This window comes from Solanum tuberosum, unplaced genomic scaffold (genome assembly GCF_000226075.1).
Source record: "Solanum tuberosum cultivar DM 1-3 516 R44 unplaced genomic scaffold, SolTub_3.0 scf00113, whole genome shotgun sequence".
Taxonomy (NCBI): domain Eukaryota; kingdom Viridiplantae; phylum Streptophyta; class Magnoliopsida; order Solanales; family Solanaceae; genus Solanum; species Solanum tuberosum.
This window is the reverse complement of record NW_006239039.1, coordinates 472,485-490,031: the sequence shown is the minus strand read 5'-3', so window position 1 is coordinate 490,031 and position 17,547 is coordinate 472,485. Positions and strand designations below refer to the sequence as shown.

General features: G+C 36.3%; 1 protein-coding gene and 1 pseudogene across 1 annotated transcript; both read left to right on the top strand.

Annotated features, from left to right (window-relative positions):
- Positions 1–2,125: 2,125 nt before the first annotated feature.
- Positions 2,126–3,636, top strand: LOC102580409 (peroxidase 27-like; annotated as a pseudogene).
- A 2,217-nt stretch (positions 3,637–5,853) lies between these two features.
- LOC107061055 (uncharacterized) lies at positions 5,854–7,940 on the top strand. The gene is made up of 5 exons (XM_015309798.1): positions 5,854–6,167; positions 6,392–6,702; positions 6,811–6,971; positions 7,098–7,424; positions 7,560–7,940. Exons 1-5 carry the CDS (start codon positions 5,854–5,856, stop codon positions 7,938–7,940), a joined length of 1,494 nt encoding a protein of 497 aa, XP_015165284.1.
- Positions 7,941–17,547: the final 9,607 nt, after the last annotated feature.

The following is a 17,547-nucleotide window of genomic DNA, read 5'->3' as shown; positions in this document are numbered from 1 at the left end:
TAAAGGTAAGATTTTAACCCCCCGAATCGGTTTCGATCCGTAGAACGTAATCTAATGGGTAATTATAGATGGGGGAGGGTTTTGATCTAGAAACTATTGGGGGAAAACCCCGAATTTGGATACTTGGGATCATGGGTATGATCTAGGGTTGTTAGAATTGTTAGTAATCCAGGTAATTAGTGATTGTTTATTGATTCCTATATTATATTGATTGTTTGTAGACCAAGAACAAGCGGAACAAATCCAAAAAGGGAATGATCAAGTTTCTTATGGTTTCAAGCTTATTTCAAGGTAGGTGATGGTTGTGATTCTATGATTGTGTGAATTATGTTTGTTCTTGCTTCATTATGATACATATATGTTTTCAAGCTTGTTTCGAGGTAGGTGATGGTTGTGATTCTATGATTGCGTGATGTATGTTTGTCTTGTCTTCATTATGATGTATGTATGTATGTATGTATGCGAATGTTGCATTATTGATCACACTTGTTGTAACTAATGATATATGACTATGAATGCCATGAATCATGACTTGATTGTATGATTATGAGGATGTACTTTGTGATTGTGGCTTATTGAATTGCATTCCGACACACTAACTTGGATAAGTTCCCACGTTCCGGCATAATTATGGGATCGGTTGCCACGTTTCAGCATAATCTTTGGATCTGGTACAACGTTCTGGTATGCTAACAGTTTGGGTTTGGGTTCCATGAGAGGACCAATGACTTGTCATAATTGTGTATCTTGAGAAATGTGAAGTTCTTCGTTGTTTGTTAGTGTTGATAATATTGTATATGTTCGATAAATGGATGTGATTATATTGTTGTATTGATTTATGTATGTTGCACTTAGTGGGATAGCCGCGTGATCCTACCAGTACACTTTGATTGTGTAGTGATATTGCACTTGCTCTTTCTTTGTTGAGTACAGGGCATCTTCAGGCGGCTATTCACAGACCTCGCTAAGAAGATCAGTGATCGTTCGAATTCAAGGGTGAGCTAGTTCTTCCAGGCTTCCATTAGTTCTCCTTTCGTCTATGTCCACATTTCAGACTTAGACTTTTCTAGTTAGTTTTTAGTGCATTAGTTTGGGGTTGTATCCCTTCTTGTTTAGACTTTGGTTCATTGTTAGATGTTTTGGTACATTGACTTTTAAGTTCTAGGTATTTTTCCGCATTGTTTAGTTGTTAGATCTTTTGGAAGTTTATGGAAACTTCAGTTTTTAGCTATTATTTTTGCGTTCGTATCCTTAAATGCTTTAGTTTTCTGTTTAGTTGCTTTGTTTGGGTTGTAGTAGTGGTTCTCCCACCGGATGGTTAGTGTGGCTGCCAATCACGACGGTTTGGGTCGTGACATTTACAAAGCTGAGGTATTCCATTGATTTTCGAAGTGCAAAAATTTAATTGAAGAAAATAAAATATAAGGACGGAAAAATTTCATTTAAGAATATATGTAATTGAGTGATAAAATTATCCAAAATCATAGAAATATACCAATTCCAAGTAGCTACATTTTCTACATATATATTTTGGAAAAATAGACTCCCTTTATTTTAAATAAATTTAATATATAAATAAATTACCTCTGTACTGGCTACCAAACCACCCATAACAATATATCTTTAACAAATCAGCCACACAAAAATTTATTAATTCAAGTTCTTAGTTATCTTTTTCCTTTTTGTTTCTTTTTCTGGTTTGTCCATATGGAAAAATAATTAATATTGGGCTAATTAATCAGCCCGTTAGACCCTTCACATTTTCTAGAGGAAATACAAACAGTGATCAAAGAGAAATTCATCTATTTCTTGAAGATTTTTGATGATAGCTATAAATTTTCTTTAATTAAGTAAAAACTCGCAAGTCTCCTAAATTAGTATTTACAATTGAAATACTAGAGTAGATATTTGCAACATTAAAAAAATTGTTAGCTTAGAAGGTGTTAACTGCTAAATATTAAATCAACTTTCTAGTACCAGCTCTACCATTTTAATAAATCAAGGATTGATATATATCATCATTTGCTTCCTATTTAAAGGGCATGAATTTGTGTATTCCAATCATGAATCATCAATCACTTAAAGATTTTAATTTCTTCAAAACATAAGAATAGAGTAATATACAATGGCAACATTAAAATTTCTTTGTTTTCTCATTCTTCAACTTTTTTTGGTAGCTAATTGTGAAGGAGTGGAAGTAGGGTTCTATAATGAAACATGTCCAAATGTGGAAATAATTTTGAAAGAGACAACAAAGCACTACATTTCTATTGCTCCTACTTTGGCTGCCCCTTTGTTGAGAATGCATTTTCATGATTGTTTTGTTAGGGTGATTTAATGCCTTATTTTAAAATTCTTTTATTTATTTGATCATCTTTTGTTATATTGGTAGTTGGAAAGATTGAGAAGCTAGCAATATGTGCAAATAATTTAGTCCAAAATGGATAATATATCACATCATGTTAAAAGTAATTAGTCCGTCAAGATATATATGTGCAAATAATTGTTTTTTTTTCTTCTTTTTGTTGGTGTATGTAGGGATGTGATGGATCAGTGCTACTAAATTCAACAAAAGGAAATAAAACAGAGAAAGATGAAATTCCAAATCAAAGCCTAAGAGGGTTTCAAGTGATAGATGCTACTAAATCTGCTTTAGAGAAAGAGTGCCCTGGCATTGTCTCTTGCTCTGATATTTTAGCCTTAACAGCCCGTGACGCCGTTTCAATGGTAACTAACCAAAATTTTCAAAAACCTTTCTTGCTTTATTAAATTATATATGTACAATATATAAATTGGAACAAAGGAAACAAAATATTTATTGGATATGCTTTTATTAGCATTTCGATTATTATTTTCCTTGAAACATATACATATATTATGTGTTGTTTCAGATAAATGGACCAACATGGCCAGTCCCCTTAGGAAGAAGAGATGGAATAGTCTTAATTCTCTTAGAGGCCTCAAAAAACCTGCCAACTCCTTTTGATAACTTCACTACTCTCAAAACTACATTTGGTGCATTGGGCCTAAATGTAAAAGACCTTGTTGTTCTATCAGGTAAATTTTCATTTGCATCGTAATAAATAAATTAATGTCAAAATTTTCATATACATGTATAAGAATTGAAGTTGTAACATTCGCAAAAGGTTGTTCAATTGACCGCCCTTTGATTGAGTGGAAGAGTGCATTAGTTTTACTCTTTTCTTTCTTCTCCTTATTGTCTACATAGGAGGACACGCAATTGGGATGTCACATTGCTTTTCCTTTAGTAGCCGTTTGTACAATTTAAGTGGCAAAGGTGACATGGACCCAAACATGGACCAAAACTAGATTAATCATTGGAAGATAAAATGTAAGTCTGGAGATGTGACCACAATTGTTGAAATGGACCCTGTAAGTTTCAAGAGTTTTGACACACATTATGACACAATGGTTAGCAAAAGAAGAGGGTTGTTCGCATCTGATGCAGCTCTTCTTACAAATACTCAAACAAAAGATTATGTGTTGTCTCAATTATATCTGCATGGATCAACTTTCTTCAAGGATTTTGGCGAATCAATGGTGAAAATGAGACAAATTGGAGTCCTTACTGGGAAAGCAGGGGAAATTCGAAAACACCGTGCCTTCAGAAACTAATAATTTTTGAATTGTTATGTTGAAGGGGTGAATAATTTGTTTTTCTGTTCTTATTTATTAAATTCCTAGAAAGTGTATTTTATGTTGGTGAACTTTGATTGCATAATTGTAAATTTGTAATGAGCTAATAAAAATGTTGTTTTGCTTTAGTAGCCATGTGCAATATTAGAATTAAGAAGTTTCCTTTTTTTTATGTACATTTAAAAAAATATAAGGAGGATGTGACAAACATATGATATAGGATTTAACGAGGATTGTGAAGGAGCTGTAATTGTACTATCTTATCATTAATTAGAGTCTAAAGGTATCACGTTTGACCTCTGGTATGAAGTATATCGTTTGTTGGAGAATCGTGATTGTGGAGAATGAATTTCTTCCTGACTGATCAACCCTATGTTGATCCTTGCAAACGCTGCAAGAAGAAATTTATTCTCCATAATTACGATGTGTATATGCACCAAAATTTTCAACTCCAATTTTTTGAATTCTAAAATTTTCTCAAAGCATTCGAGTGTTTTTTTTTTGGTATCAAGCCGAATCGTCCATACCAACAAGTCATAAACATGCCAATTTACAAGCATGCTCAACAAATCATGAAGTAGAACACAAATACTCCAATCAAAGGAAAGATCATTACAGTAACATGTTATAATTAACAGGTCAAATAACAAAAGTATATAAACACTATACCATATCATGTATTGTTGATTTTTTAATAAAGAAATTAAGAAAATAACAGAGAAAGACTTTGAGAGAAAAAATACTGCAGAATTGTCAAAGGAAATTATTTTATTAATAATACAAAGAGTTATATTTATAGATATAGTTCCTAACTAAAAATAGAAAAAAATGCTACTAGCTTATCTATAAAATTCAAATAACAAATAAAGGAACTAACTCCTAAATTCAAGTCACATAGGACTAACTAAAAAGATAAAAGAGAGTGTCAATTTAGTGACAACTTAACCGCCGCCGCCGTCGTCAAACACTAAACGTCGGGTGGCTATGGCCACCACATCACCAAGAATTGATCTAGACAATCCGTTGGGATCACTGGATCAATCGCGAAGTAACTATGCTAATATCTTATGACCGTCCACGGTTAATAAGAAGCCTATACCTATGAAACCTATTACCTACTTACATGGGGAACCTAGGGTGATCTGGGAGGAAGCAGAAGTAGAGCAGATGATTCAGAATGAAAACTTGCAGTATGAAGTTATTGGGAAGTTCTCTTATGGATGGCTGGACATCCAAGATTTGCGGAAATTGATCCCAAAACAATGTGAGCTGAAGGGAGAATGCAACATAGGCTTGCTGAGTAATAGGCATATTTTGATCTAGACTGTAAATCTGGAAGACTATGTTAATCTATTATCAAAGCCCGCTTTCTACATAGCACATAGGAATTGGACGTATCCCATGAGAGCGTTGAAATGGGAGCCATTGTTCGATCCGGAGGAGGAAACAACAACGACAATTGCATGGATCTCTTTCCCATCATTGCCACCAAACTTCTTTGGTCAAGAGTCAATCTTGTCGCTGGCTGCAACAGTTGGCCACTATAGAAATGGCTACAAAAAATCAGACTAGACCAAGTTGTGCACGAGTAAAAGTTGAGGTGGATTTACTAAGAGATTTTCCCAAAAGGATTAATGTGGGTGTCAGGAGAAAAACAGGGGAGATTACAGAATGATGGGTGCGAATCAAGTATTATCATGCTCCTAAATATTGTAAGAATTGTAGGATTCAAGGTCATGATGATCAACAATGTTATGTCATTCATCCGGAGCTATACCCGACTAAGATAGAGGGGGAGAGCAAATCAATAGATGAGGTTAAGGAAAGAACAATAGAAGATACAGGGGAGGGCAAACATGAGGAGTTGGCTAAGGTGCTGAAAGATAGAAGAAATGGGAGAGAATGACAGCAAGGTAGGAGGAAAACTGACAAGATGTGGACGAAAAAGCTAGAAGGGCATCCAAAAGAGACAAACAATAATAATCAATTTACAGCTATGGCAAATCAACAAGCTAATGACAATGAGGAGCAAGGAAACGTAGAAGCAGAACAACATGAGAAACTGCTTGGAAGCCACAAGTAGAAGGGGGACTAACAACACTCTCAGCAACAAAACGAAGGGTGACACAAATAATACTACACATATGGGGAATACACCAATCAGCAAAGGGAATGTGACAAATTCCCTAACAGGAAATGGTGATGAAAAAGATGAGGAAAGTTCAATCAATCAACAAGACGAGGAATGATAATCAACCAGTAGGTGACATAGTGGAAGAAACCCCAAACAGAAGCTTGGAGACGAGAATAGATATTCCAGACATGCAGGAATTATCAGTGACACAAGTGCAAGAAATGAGGGACAATAGGGAAGATGACAATTTGGAGGGGAACATGCTAAGTGCGGCGAGGAATGGAGATTTGTCACCAAGACAAATTGATAACATGAAGAGTGGAAAGAAGAAAACCATACCTCTTCAAGTCAAAACAAGGAGTAATAAGGATAAACCGTATAATAGTGATCAATGATCGGTAAAATAATTTTTTGGAATATAAGGTCTGTTAACACTCAGAAAGCTTTTGAGCGAATAATAGACCATAATAGGAGGCACCGATATTTATTTATAGCTTTGTTGTAGCCTTTTCAACGTTCTCATGAAATAGAGCAACACAAAAATAAATTGGGATTTACTCACGCATTTTGTAATTGTTCAGCTAAAATATGGCTATTCAGGGAGGATGAGCGAAAAGTTGAGATAATTATGGACTCAGTTCAGCAGGTTACTTTGAGGGTAAAGCTTAATAACAAAGAGTTTTATCTCACAGTGGTGTATGCCAGGTGTAGTGTGATAGAGAGGCTGGAATTGTGGGATGCTATTGAAAAGGTGGCTGAACAATCACATAAACCATGGTTGATAGGAGGTGATTTTAATGTGATTCTAAATGAAGAAGAAAAACAAGGTGGCTTGCCATTCATGCAATCGGAGGCGATAGACTTTGCTCAATGTATAAACAATTGTGGGCTAGTTGAATTGAAGTACTCAGGTAGTAATTTTACGTGGTGGAACAACATGATAGATGAGCATTGAATATTCAAGAGATTGGATAGCGTAATAGGGAATCATGCGTTTATGAACTTGCTACCGGCATCAGAAGTCCATCATTTAACCAGAAGAGGGTCAGATCACGCACCACTACATGTGATATGCAGTACAGAGGAGGAACCCTGTGTGAAGCCATTTAGGTTTTTGAACTTTTGGACAAAGCATCATCAAGGGGCTGATAGAAGCAAACTGGAAGGCGGACTTCGTGGGGTTGCCCTTTTATGATTTTCAAGCCAAAATTAAAAAGATCAAGGAGGTGTTGAAAAAAGGGAGCAAGGATGCTTATGGAGATATTTTTCGACAAATTGACACACTGGAAAATGTCATAAAATTCAGGAAGCTCAGCTGGTGATACATCCTTTGGAAAGCAATAGGTCGAGTTTGAAAAAGGCTGAGGCGGAATTAAAAAAATATTGGCATATTGAGGAAGAATATTGGAAGCAGAAATCTGGAATGAGGTGGTTCAAAGACGGAGATAGAAATAATAAATTCTTTCATAACTTTGTGAAAGCGAGAAGAGAGAGATTGAGGATTCATGACATGCAAAAAACCCAAGATGGTGATACTATTACGTCCACGAAGGAAATAGGGGCTGCGACAGTGGCTTACTTCGAAGAGCAATTCAGGGAAGATAGTTGCAATGAAGATTATGGCCTGTTACAGGTGATTCTAAATTTGATAACTCCAGAGTAGACTGATGAAATAGCCCCTTGCAGTGAAGAGGTTAAAAAAGTGGTGTTTAGGCTAAATAAAGATAGTACAAGTGGTTCGGATTGTTTCTCGGGTCACTTCTTTCAGGAATGTTGGGATATTCTTAAGGAGGATGTAACAAATATGGTGAGGGAGTTTTTTAGTGCTCAGCACTTGCCTAGATTCATTACCCATATGAATTTGATACTGATCCCAAAGAAGGAAAAAGTCAAAACTTTTGGAGATCTTAGGCTGATCAGTCTGAGCACCTTTGTAAATAAAATAATTTCAAGAATGTTACATGAGAGGCTGATAAAGTGTCTACCACTCATCATCTCGAGAAACCAGCCAGATTTTGTGAAAGGAAGAAATATCACTGAGAATGTGCTTCTGGCCCAAGAAATAATTAGAGATATAAAATTGAGAAGCAAAGACCCCAATGTGGTGGTAAAACTGGACATGGCAAAGACGTATGATAGAGTGTCGTGAATTTTTCTTACAAAGGTGCTGTGGAAATTTGGGTTCTCAGAAAGGATAGCGGACATGGTTTGGCGATTAATATCAAATAATTGGTATTCAGTCCTAGTGAATGGGATATCACATGGATTTTTTAGATCAACAAGAGGGTTGAAACAAGGCGATCCTTTATCGCCCACCATGTTTATCATAGTTGCGGAGGTCCTATCGAGAGGGTTGAACCAACTTCATGAGGATAAAAGATATAGGGGCAATGGAATGCCAAAGTGGAGCCCAGAGATAAATCATCTGTCATATACGGATGATACGATATTGTTTGGGTCGACCGATCGATACTCAGTAAGAAGAATGATGGAGGTGTTGAAGAAATATGAAAGAGTCTCTGGTCAATTAATAAATAAGGAGAAAAGTTATTTTTATCTACATGACGACACACCGTTAGCAGTGGGAATCAAGTTGAGAAAATTAACAGGTATAAAAATGGGTACCTTTCCATTCACATATCTTGGATGCCCAGTGTATTATGGAAAGAAATGCAACTCACATTATGAAAATATTCTGAGGAAAATTGAGTAGAAATTATTAGGTTGGCAGAATAAATTGTTAACGTATGGAGGGAGGTACATCTTGATTACTCATGTGTTACAATCAATGCCATTATACCTTCTATCAGCTATCAATCCCACGAAAGGGGTGATAAATCTGCTGCATCGCATTTTTGCGAAGTTCTTCTAGAATGGAAAGAGCGGAGAGAGAAGGAAACACTGGGTAGCGTGGGAATACATGTGTTTTCCAAAAGAAGAGGGTGGAGTAGATTTTCGAACACTACCTGGAGTAACAAAGGCATTATTTAGTAGGTTATGGTGGAGATTTAGAGTTTCAACTGATTCATTATGGAGAACATATATGTGGAATAAATATTGTAAGAAACAACATTCAGTTATAGCTGGGGCGATAGGTGCTTCATATGTATGGAAAAAGATGGTGGAGATGAGGGAAGAGGTAGAATAGGAGATAGGGTGGAAAATTAAGTCAGGAAACTCTAGTTTTTGGTACGATAATTGGACAAGAAAAGGAGCGTTGTATCTAACCAATGATATGGATGACGGTGAGGAAGATATAGAGGTACAAATGTGTATCAACAATGGAGAATGGGATAAATAGAAGCTATGTGAGTTGGTGTCAGAAGAGGTAGTGGTTCAAATAATCAAGAATATAAAGTTGAATGTGAGGCAACATGAAGTTGATCAGCCATGGTGGATGCCTAACACTAGTGGAATTTTTTCGGTCAAGTCTGCTTTTGAAATAGTAAGGGATCGAAAACCTCAACAAGACTGGTTGGAAAATATTTGGCTGCAAGAAATTCCATTCAAAATCATTTTTTTCCTATGGAGGGTCGCAAAAGGGAGAATTGCAACGGAGGACAATCTAAGAAAGATGAGGGTATCGCTGGCTTCAAGATGCTACTGTTGTGAAACTTATGTGCATGAGACCATGTCTCACCTATTTCTCACAACCCCAATAGCCCAAAAGCTATGGGGATTTTTTGCTACTTGTGCAGGTATCCATATGGGAGGACAACAATTACAACAAACTGTACATAAATGGTGGTTCGAACCAGCCCCAACTAAATTGAGATAGTATACAAGGCCATTCGACAGCTACTGATGTGGGAACTATGGAAGAGGATAAACAACATAAGGCATGGAAAAGAAGTCTCCTATGAATATATGCATCAGCAAGTACTGGTAGCTGTGCATCGATTGGTGAAAATGAAATACTCGTGGATAACACTGCCTAGTGAATGGAATCGAATAATACTCATGTTGAAAAATTATAAGCCACAGATTCACTGGAAGGCAGTGAGATGGGAACTACCGGAGCAAGGATACATAAAATGCAATACGGATGGTGCAAGTAGGGGTAACCCTAGAGAAAGCGCATATGCCTTTTGCATAAGAAATAGCAGTGGGGATTTAATTAAAGCAGAAGCAGGATGTATGGGCATTACCACTAGTATGGAGGCAGAAACAAATGCTGTCATAATGGCGCTGAGAAAGTGTAGGGAATTACGATTACAAAATATAATTTTGGAGACTGATTCGATCAATATAAGAAATTTTATTGTGAAAGATTGGCAGATACCTCGGAAGCTCAGCGACCAGATAGAGGAGATAAGGCGACACATAAGTGATTTACGATGTATAATTAAACATATTTTCAGGGAAGCAAACCAGGTAGCAAACAAACTTGTAAACATAACATTGGATCAACAGAGCCCAATAAGTGTGAGCAGTTTTACACAACTTCCTTGAGATTGCAAAATCTTGGTCAACATCGATAAAGCGCAGATATCAACATTGAGAATAAAGACGAGGAGGATAAACATCAACATTCATTAATGAAAAGGGAGGGACACCACAGTCTTAGAGATCACATAAAAGTTATTTACAGAGATATATTCAGCCAACATCAGGTTTTCAGAAATGTGCATAAACTTAATCTACCTAGCCTAAGCTATGTAAACTTACAAAAAGGAGTCACCAGCTAAAGTCGACCGCCAAAGGGCTTGGTTTGCGCATCTGGTATCAAATCCCCAACATCATTTGGACAACATTACCACTACATCAGCAAGAGAAAGAAGATTAGAGGTATCCATGGGAATGAGGAGATAAAGGAGGAAGTGGCTTACCTTTGTGAGTTGTTGAATCTATGATTGTTGGACCTCTCATCACTTGAAGAAACGACAATTGGAGTTCATCATTCTCAAGGAAGACAGGGTGGCGGAAACAATGGATGATGAGAGTGCGGATTAGGAAACCTACTAAAGGGTCTTTATGTTAGAACTAGTGGGCTGGACTAGTTTTGTTTTGAGTTGTTTTTGTTGGTCACATTTGTGGCCCTGTACAACTTTATTTGGAAATAAAAAGGCCTCTGGCCTAAATTTAACCAAAAAAGAAGAAGTCACATAGGACTTTAATAAAATAATTTAAAAACCCTAAAAGTAGCTAACTGTTTTATATCTGCAATATCCTGAGACATATTCTCAACACTCCTCCTTGGATTAGGAATTGTAGATTGTAGTCTCATCTGAAATTGACCTTGTGAACAAATCTGTCAATTCATCTTTTGTCTTGCAAGACTTGTGTGCATCTTCTGTTGGATTAAATGAGAAGCTCTTACCTCTCATTTCAACTTGTAAAATCTCTTGCTTAGTAGAATCAAAGATACGACAATATTTCTCTCCAAATAATAATTTAAAGCATTTTTCTATCAACTGACCAACACTAAACAAACTTTTATCAATATTAGGCACATAAAGAACATCCGAAATAGTTTTTGTACCTGAATTTATTTTAATTGCAACAGACCATTTTCCTTTTGAAGGAATACAATCACCATTCCCAATTCTGACTTCATTGTTTTTCATAGGAACAAACTCATTAAAAAGATTTCTCTCATATGTCATGTGGTTTGTACAACCACTATCAATCATCCGAAAATCAGATTTTTGGTTGAAAAACAAGTTGCCATAAATAAGTGGTCTTCTTCTTCTTCTTCATTGGTGACTTCGACAAATGTTTCATCTTTTTGAAATCTGCTTTTGCAAGTTACAGCTACATGACTAAGTTGTTTGCAGATCTTGCATTGTGCATCTGGTCTCTTCCAACATTTATATGGAGGATGTCATTTTTTTACCACAACGCTGACAAGGTGGGTAATTCCTCAAGAATTTACCACTGCTTTGAGTTTTGTGGCTGGCTATTAATGCTCCTTCAACCATGTCATCTTGTCTCATAAGCCTCCTTTGTTCCTGTGACTGCAAAGAATTTAACAATTATACCAAGGTAATTGTGGACAGATCTTGTATGTTTTCCAAGGTTGTAATACATGCTTCATATCTTTCATTGCTCTATAACAAGAAATTTTTCAACAATTATTGTATCTTTAAATTCAGTGCTTAGTAATTTACCTTTTTGTTGGGTTTCAAAAGGTGTGAACGGAAAATGAAGAGTTGCGACTTTTGTGAAGAATTGTGTCTTTTATGAAAAGTTGTGACATTTCTGAAGAGTTGTGACTTTTATGAAAAGTTGTGACTTTTATAAAAAGTTGTGACTTTTATAAAAAGTTGTGACTTTTATAAAAAGTTGTGACTTTTATAAAAAGTTGTGACTTTTATAAAAAGTTGTGACTTTTATAAAAAGTTGTGACTTTTATAAAAAGTTGTGACTTTTATAAAAAGTTGTGACTTTTATAAAAAGTTGTGACTTTTATAAAAAGTTGTGACTTTTATAAAAAGTTGTGACTTTTATAAAAAGTTGTGACTTTTATAAAAAGTTGTGACTTTTATAAAAAGTTGTGACTTTTATGAAAAGTTTTGACTTTTAAGAAAGGTTGTGACCTTTCCGAAAGATTGTAACTTTTCCAAAGGGTTGTGAACTTTCCGGTAAGGCACAATAAGAACCTTTTCACACTACCCTTCGTTTCTAAAAATTGAGGGATTCCTCTCATTTTAAAAGAACAAATATTATGGACTTCTTCTACTACTACTACATCTAGTATTCTAAGTGTACTTTATTGCTGTTGAGTAGTTCACTGACACCGTGATTTTAGGTACAGATACACCGGTGAGTAAGATTGTTCTATCCTGGGAGGATATATTCCATTAACCTCGGTACTTGAGGGTAATAATTTCCTTAAGGGGACACAGTGCATTCAATGTGCTAGATTTTCTTCTTTGAGAAAAATATTTTGTATACTGTTTCTAATCTATTTCTGATTCTATTTTCTCTACTAGTTTTAATTTTCTAGTTTTGAAAATACTCTTTAAACTTTGTTGTTTCTAACCAAGTTCTTCAAAGTTTTGGTCTAAGTATCTTTGGAATACATGATGAACAACAATCTTAAGGAAAATATTATACTGATTGAGAGAAACAGATCATGGAAGTAGAAGATTAATCCACTACTTCTTCAGAACTCGGTGCCTTGTTTAGCAAGATCGAAGTAAGAATGTACTAGAAAAATTTATGGTATTCCGGTTAAAGATTACACTAGGTAACCTTCGTATTATTTATTTAAGGAGGAAAATATTTTCTAAAATTTAACTCTTTTGACATTTATCATGTGTGTCTTTGGAAAATATAACGACCCGTAAAACGAATAAGTGAAACTAGAGCCTAACTTGGTTGTGTTTGAGTTTGGACTGAGGTTTCATGTTGTTTTATGTTGTCCCGAGCTTTGGTTGAAGGGTTTAGGGGTTAAGCATCAATGTACGACTCCCATGGACCACCCTAGGGGTCCTTGAGGAGGACCCTAAGCCTAACCCCTAAGACCCTTGAAACCGAAGGAGTTGCTAAAATTTGGTGACCTACATAAGGGGTCCATGCTCGTAGATCCATCCATGCCCCGTGGATGGCCTCCGTAGGTCAAGCCCCTCAAGACCAAGCTATAACCCCCGACCACGGACCAGCAGCAAGGTCCGTCAATGGACTCACGGTCCGTGAGTCTAGGGCGTGAGTTGGACCTGCAATCTATCAAGTGGTTCGGCCATTGTGGGGGTGAATTGGTAAATTCACCCCAAGTTCTAATAAGTGTTTGGATGGTTATTTTAGGGCTATTAAGATATTTTAAGAGTATTAAAACATTAAAACCCTATTTTAGATTTCATTATTCAAATTCCCCGAATCAAAACCCCTCCATCTCCAAATATCTTCTCTGTAGAACTCCATTAAAGACCAAGAGAAGAAGAAGACTTAGGGCTTGAAGAGGAAGGCTAAATGAGTAGATTTTCGTGGAATTCATCTATTAAGGTATGGTGATCCTTCATCTAGGGGTAGTTTTCACCCCTAGAGTACATTCAAAATAGATCTCAAAGTTTTCAAGTTTCCCAAAAACCCTAGGTTTTTACAAAATCTCATGAGTTCTTTCATCAAACATTTTCAAATGGTTTCTAATGAAAAATTATGATTGTATTGGTGTTTAATTGATGATTTATGATGAAAATACTCTATAAACCCATGATTTCTCTCAATTCCTAATTTGTACCTTATGAAGTGGGTTTGTTGATAATGAATGAATATTGATGGATTATGCCTAGATTGATTTAGATTGTTGAATTGTATCATTATACATGCCTTAATTTTAGTAAAATGTTGGTGTGTTGGTGACTTTTTATCATGGCCTTGAAAGCGCAAGTTATGACCTAATTTATATGTTGAAGTAGAATTGTGCTTGAGCTATTGATCCACTTGAAAGGTGGAGGTGTTTAATTACTTTGTATATTATGATCATGGTCTTGAAGGCATAGTATGAGGAATGGAAGTATTATCATGATATTGTATATGTGAATGTGATGTGAAGGATATGCATGTGATTTCAATGATAGAATGATGATCATGTATAGAATGTAATTGTGTTGTTGTTGATAGTATATTCTCAATTAACACTCATGAATGCTGATGATAGAATGTGAAAGGTTTCTCTAATATAATGCTGTATCTTGGATTGGTAGACTTAGGTGCCCGCTTCTTGATAAATGAAAGCTATGTTGAATGTGATCTCTTGAATTGGTAGGCTTAGGCATCCTTTTCTTATATAATGAATGTATCTTGACTTAATGACTTAATGTCTCGAATTGGTAGACCTAATGTTGGTAGCCTCTTCATGAATGAATGAATGTATCTTGACTTAATGTCTTAATGTCTCGAATTGGTAGACCTAATGTTGGTAGCCTTTTAATGAATGAATGAATGATAAAGTATTCTAGGTTAAACCTTGGATTGGTAGACCTAAGGGTGGTGGCTTTTCATGAGGAGTCTAGGTGCTAATGTGATGTTAAACCTTGAAATTGTAGACCTAATGGTGGTGGCCCTTCTTGTGTGAGATGATGAACCTAGAAATGGTAGACCTAATATTGGTGGCTCGTTCTAGGAAGATGAATGAGTTATCCTTAATATACCTTGAATCGGTAGACCTAATGGTGGTGACCTTTCATGTGTATGTGCTTTGGGTCGGTAAGCCTAATGTTGGTGGCCCTCTCAAGTACAATGTTGTAATGTGATTGAAATACTCTATGGGAATGTAAGCTAAGCACCGAGTGGATATGGTAAGATGGAAACTCTCCTAACCTTACGCTAGGGTTCCAATGAACATCTTTCTATCCCATAACTATGTGCCCACATATGATATTAGCCAGTGAATTCAATTCAATCCAAGCTAATATTACCGGTCTTCCTTAGGCAATGAGACCATCTCTTTTCGGTGTGGGGGAAGAACACAAGATTCCATGTCTAGCTTGCATGGTCTATGTCGGTTAAGCGCTTATTCCCATCATGTGAGATGTGCATTATGGTTTCTTGAGGAGTTCTATGAAGTGTGGGTTGTTGTATACGATGCCATCCATGCATTGCACGAGTAGGCTTTGAGAGGGTCATAGTGAGTTCTCTAAGTCTTAATGACTAATGAATGAATGTGTCCTAAATGAAGTTAATGAAGAAGGTTGACTTAAATGCTTATATGTTTAAATGTAAAGATGCATGCTATACTTGGATGGTATTATGATTTACTTCCTTGTCATGACTATTGTACTATCGAATGTGCCTTGTCTATTATGACTTCAAATGAGTACTTAGTGTGAGTAGTAGTATGGGATGCTATTTGCACATTGCACATTGCACAAGTATGACTTAGAGTTGTCTTAGATGTTGGTCTTAATGTGATGATGTGATTCATGTGATGGTTATGTTTCTTATATGCTTTATTGTGTAAAGGTGGAAAAGATGAATGGTAAGTTCACTTTTGGTGACCTTAAGGTGATACCGTAGTGTGGGTGGTGGTATGGGACGCTATCCATACATTGCACAAGGTATAGCTTGAGGGTTACTTGATGTGGAGGCTTAAGGTGAAGGTAAAGGTTTATATTGTGATTTTTGTTCAAATGTGAAAATGTGACTTGTATGTTGGTTGTGACTTATATTATGCCTCTTTTTTCAATGTTCAGGAAGTTTTACCAAAATGGCATAAAAGCATGACTTTCAAACAAAATGTTCTTTTTAAGCATGTTTTGGCATGGTCATCATACTCGGTACATTTTTGTGTGCTAACCCATATTTCTCTTATTTTTACTACTAGTGTAGGCTCCGACAAGTGATTGATTCTAGCTAGGATTGAAGTGCTTGGATTGAGTTTCCTCCAAGACTTGGTATGTCCTCATGGATTCGAGGACAAGAACTTTTATGTCTCCTTTTGTTTATGTAATAGACAATCCTAGTATTTTCGATTGTAAAGGGTTGTGTCCCTACTTTAGTTTCAAGTACTTTGTTAAGATGGCCATGTGAGACTTAGACTTCCTCTGTGTCTTTTGAAAGATTGTTAAATGAGCATTTTTATAGTTTGGTTCTAAATTTTTTTAATTTTGTACTATATCTAGTACCATACAATGAATGTACTATGAGGCTTGTAAAGAGCTTCATAAGGAGCCATTTGGATGCTATAGTATTAACTATTGTTGTAAGCAAATTCAATAAGAGGTAGGTGATCATCCCAATTACCTTTGAAATCAATCACAAAAGCCATCAACATATTCTCTAAGGTCTGAATAGTGCGCTCCGCTTGACCATCTGTCTGAGGATGAAAAGCAGTACTGAAGTTCACCTTTGAACCCAAGCCTTTCTGGAATGACTTCCAAAACTGTGCAGTAAATTGTGCACCCCTATCTGATATAATCCAAAATAGGGACTACATTAAGACTCACCACCTCCTTAATATATAACCTGGCATAATCTTTTGCTGAATGGGTAGTGTTTACCGGCAAAAAGTGGGCTGATTTGGTCATTCGATCCACAATCACCCATATAGAATCATGCTGCCTGTGAGACCTTGGCAAACCTGTGATGAAATCAATGTTTATCATCTCCCACTTCCAATCCGGAAGTTCTATATTCTGACCCAAACCACCGGGCCTTTGATGCGCCACTTTAACTTGTTGGCAATTTGGACACTTAGCAACAAACTCTGCAATGCTCTTTTTCATGCTGCTCCACCAATAGACTTCTCTCAAATCACGATACAGATGAATGGAATATCTGGAGCTATGAGCTTCCTCAATGATCCTGTCTTGGAGTTCATCCACCATTGGTACACACAATCTACCTTGATATCTCAATACGCCATCTCCCCCTTGTTCAAAAGCTAATACTTTTTGCTTATGAACATTTGCCTTCAATTCAAGCAAAATAGGATCTTGGTCTTGCTTTTCTTGCACTTTTGACACTAATGAAGATTCAACCCCATTCCTCACCAATACTCCTCCTTCTGTGGAATCCATCAATCGGACTCCTAAGCGTGCAAGTCTATGCACATCTTTCGCTAACTCTCTCTTTCTTCCTCAACATAGGCGGTACTACCTATAGAGAACCTGCTTAAAGCATTAACAACAACATTAGCCTTACCTAGGTGGTAAAAAATACTCATGTCATAATCCTTGAGTAATCCTAACCACCTCCTTTGTCTAAGATTAAGCTCTTTCGGAGTAAACACATACTGAAGACTCTTGTGATAAGTGAATATCAACATGAACACCATACAAATAATGACGCCATATCTTCAAAGCAAATACTAC

Bases quoted from the DNA above. Each gene is read 5' to 3' on its own strand.
- LOC107061055 (XM_015309798.1), top strand. From the start codon at position 5,854: ATGGTGATGAAAAAGATGAGGAAAGTTCAATCAATCAACAAGACGAGG. The intron at 6,703-6,810 runs GTAGTAATTTTA...TACCGGCATCAG, and splicing joins AGTTGAATTGAAGTACTCAG to AAGTCCATCATTTAACCAGA. The intron at 7,425-7,559 runs GTGATTCTAAAT...CACTTCTTTCAG, and splicing joins AAGATTATGGCCTGTTACAG to GAATGTTGGGATATTCTTAA.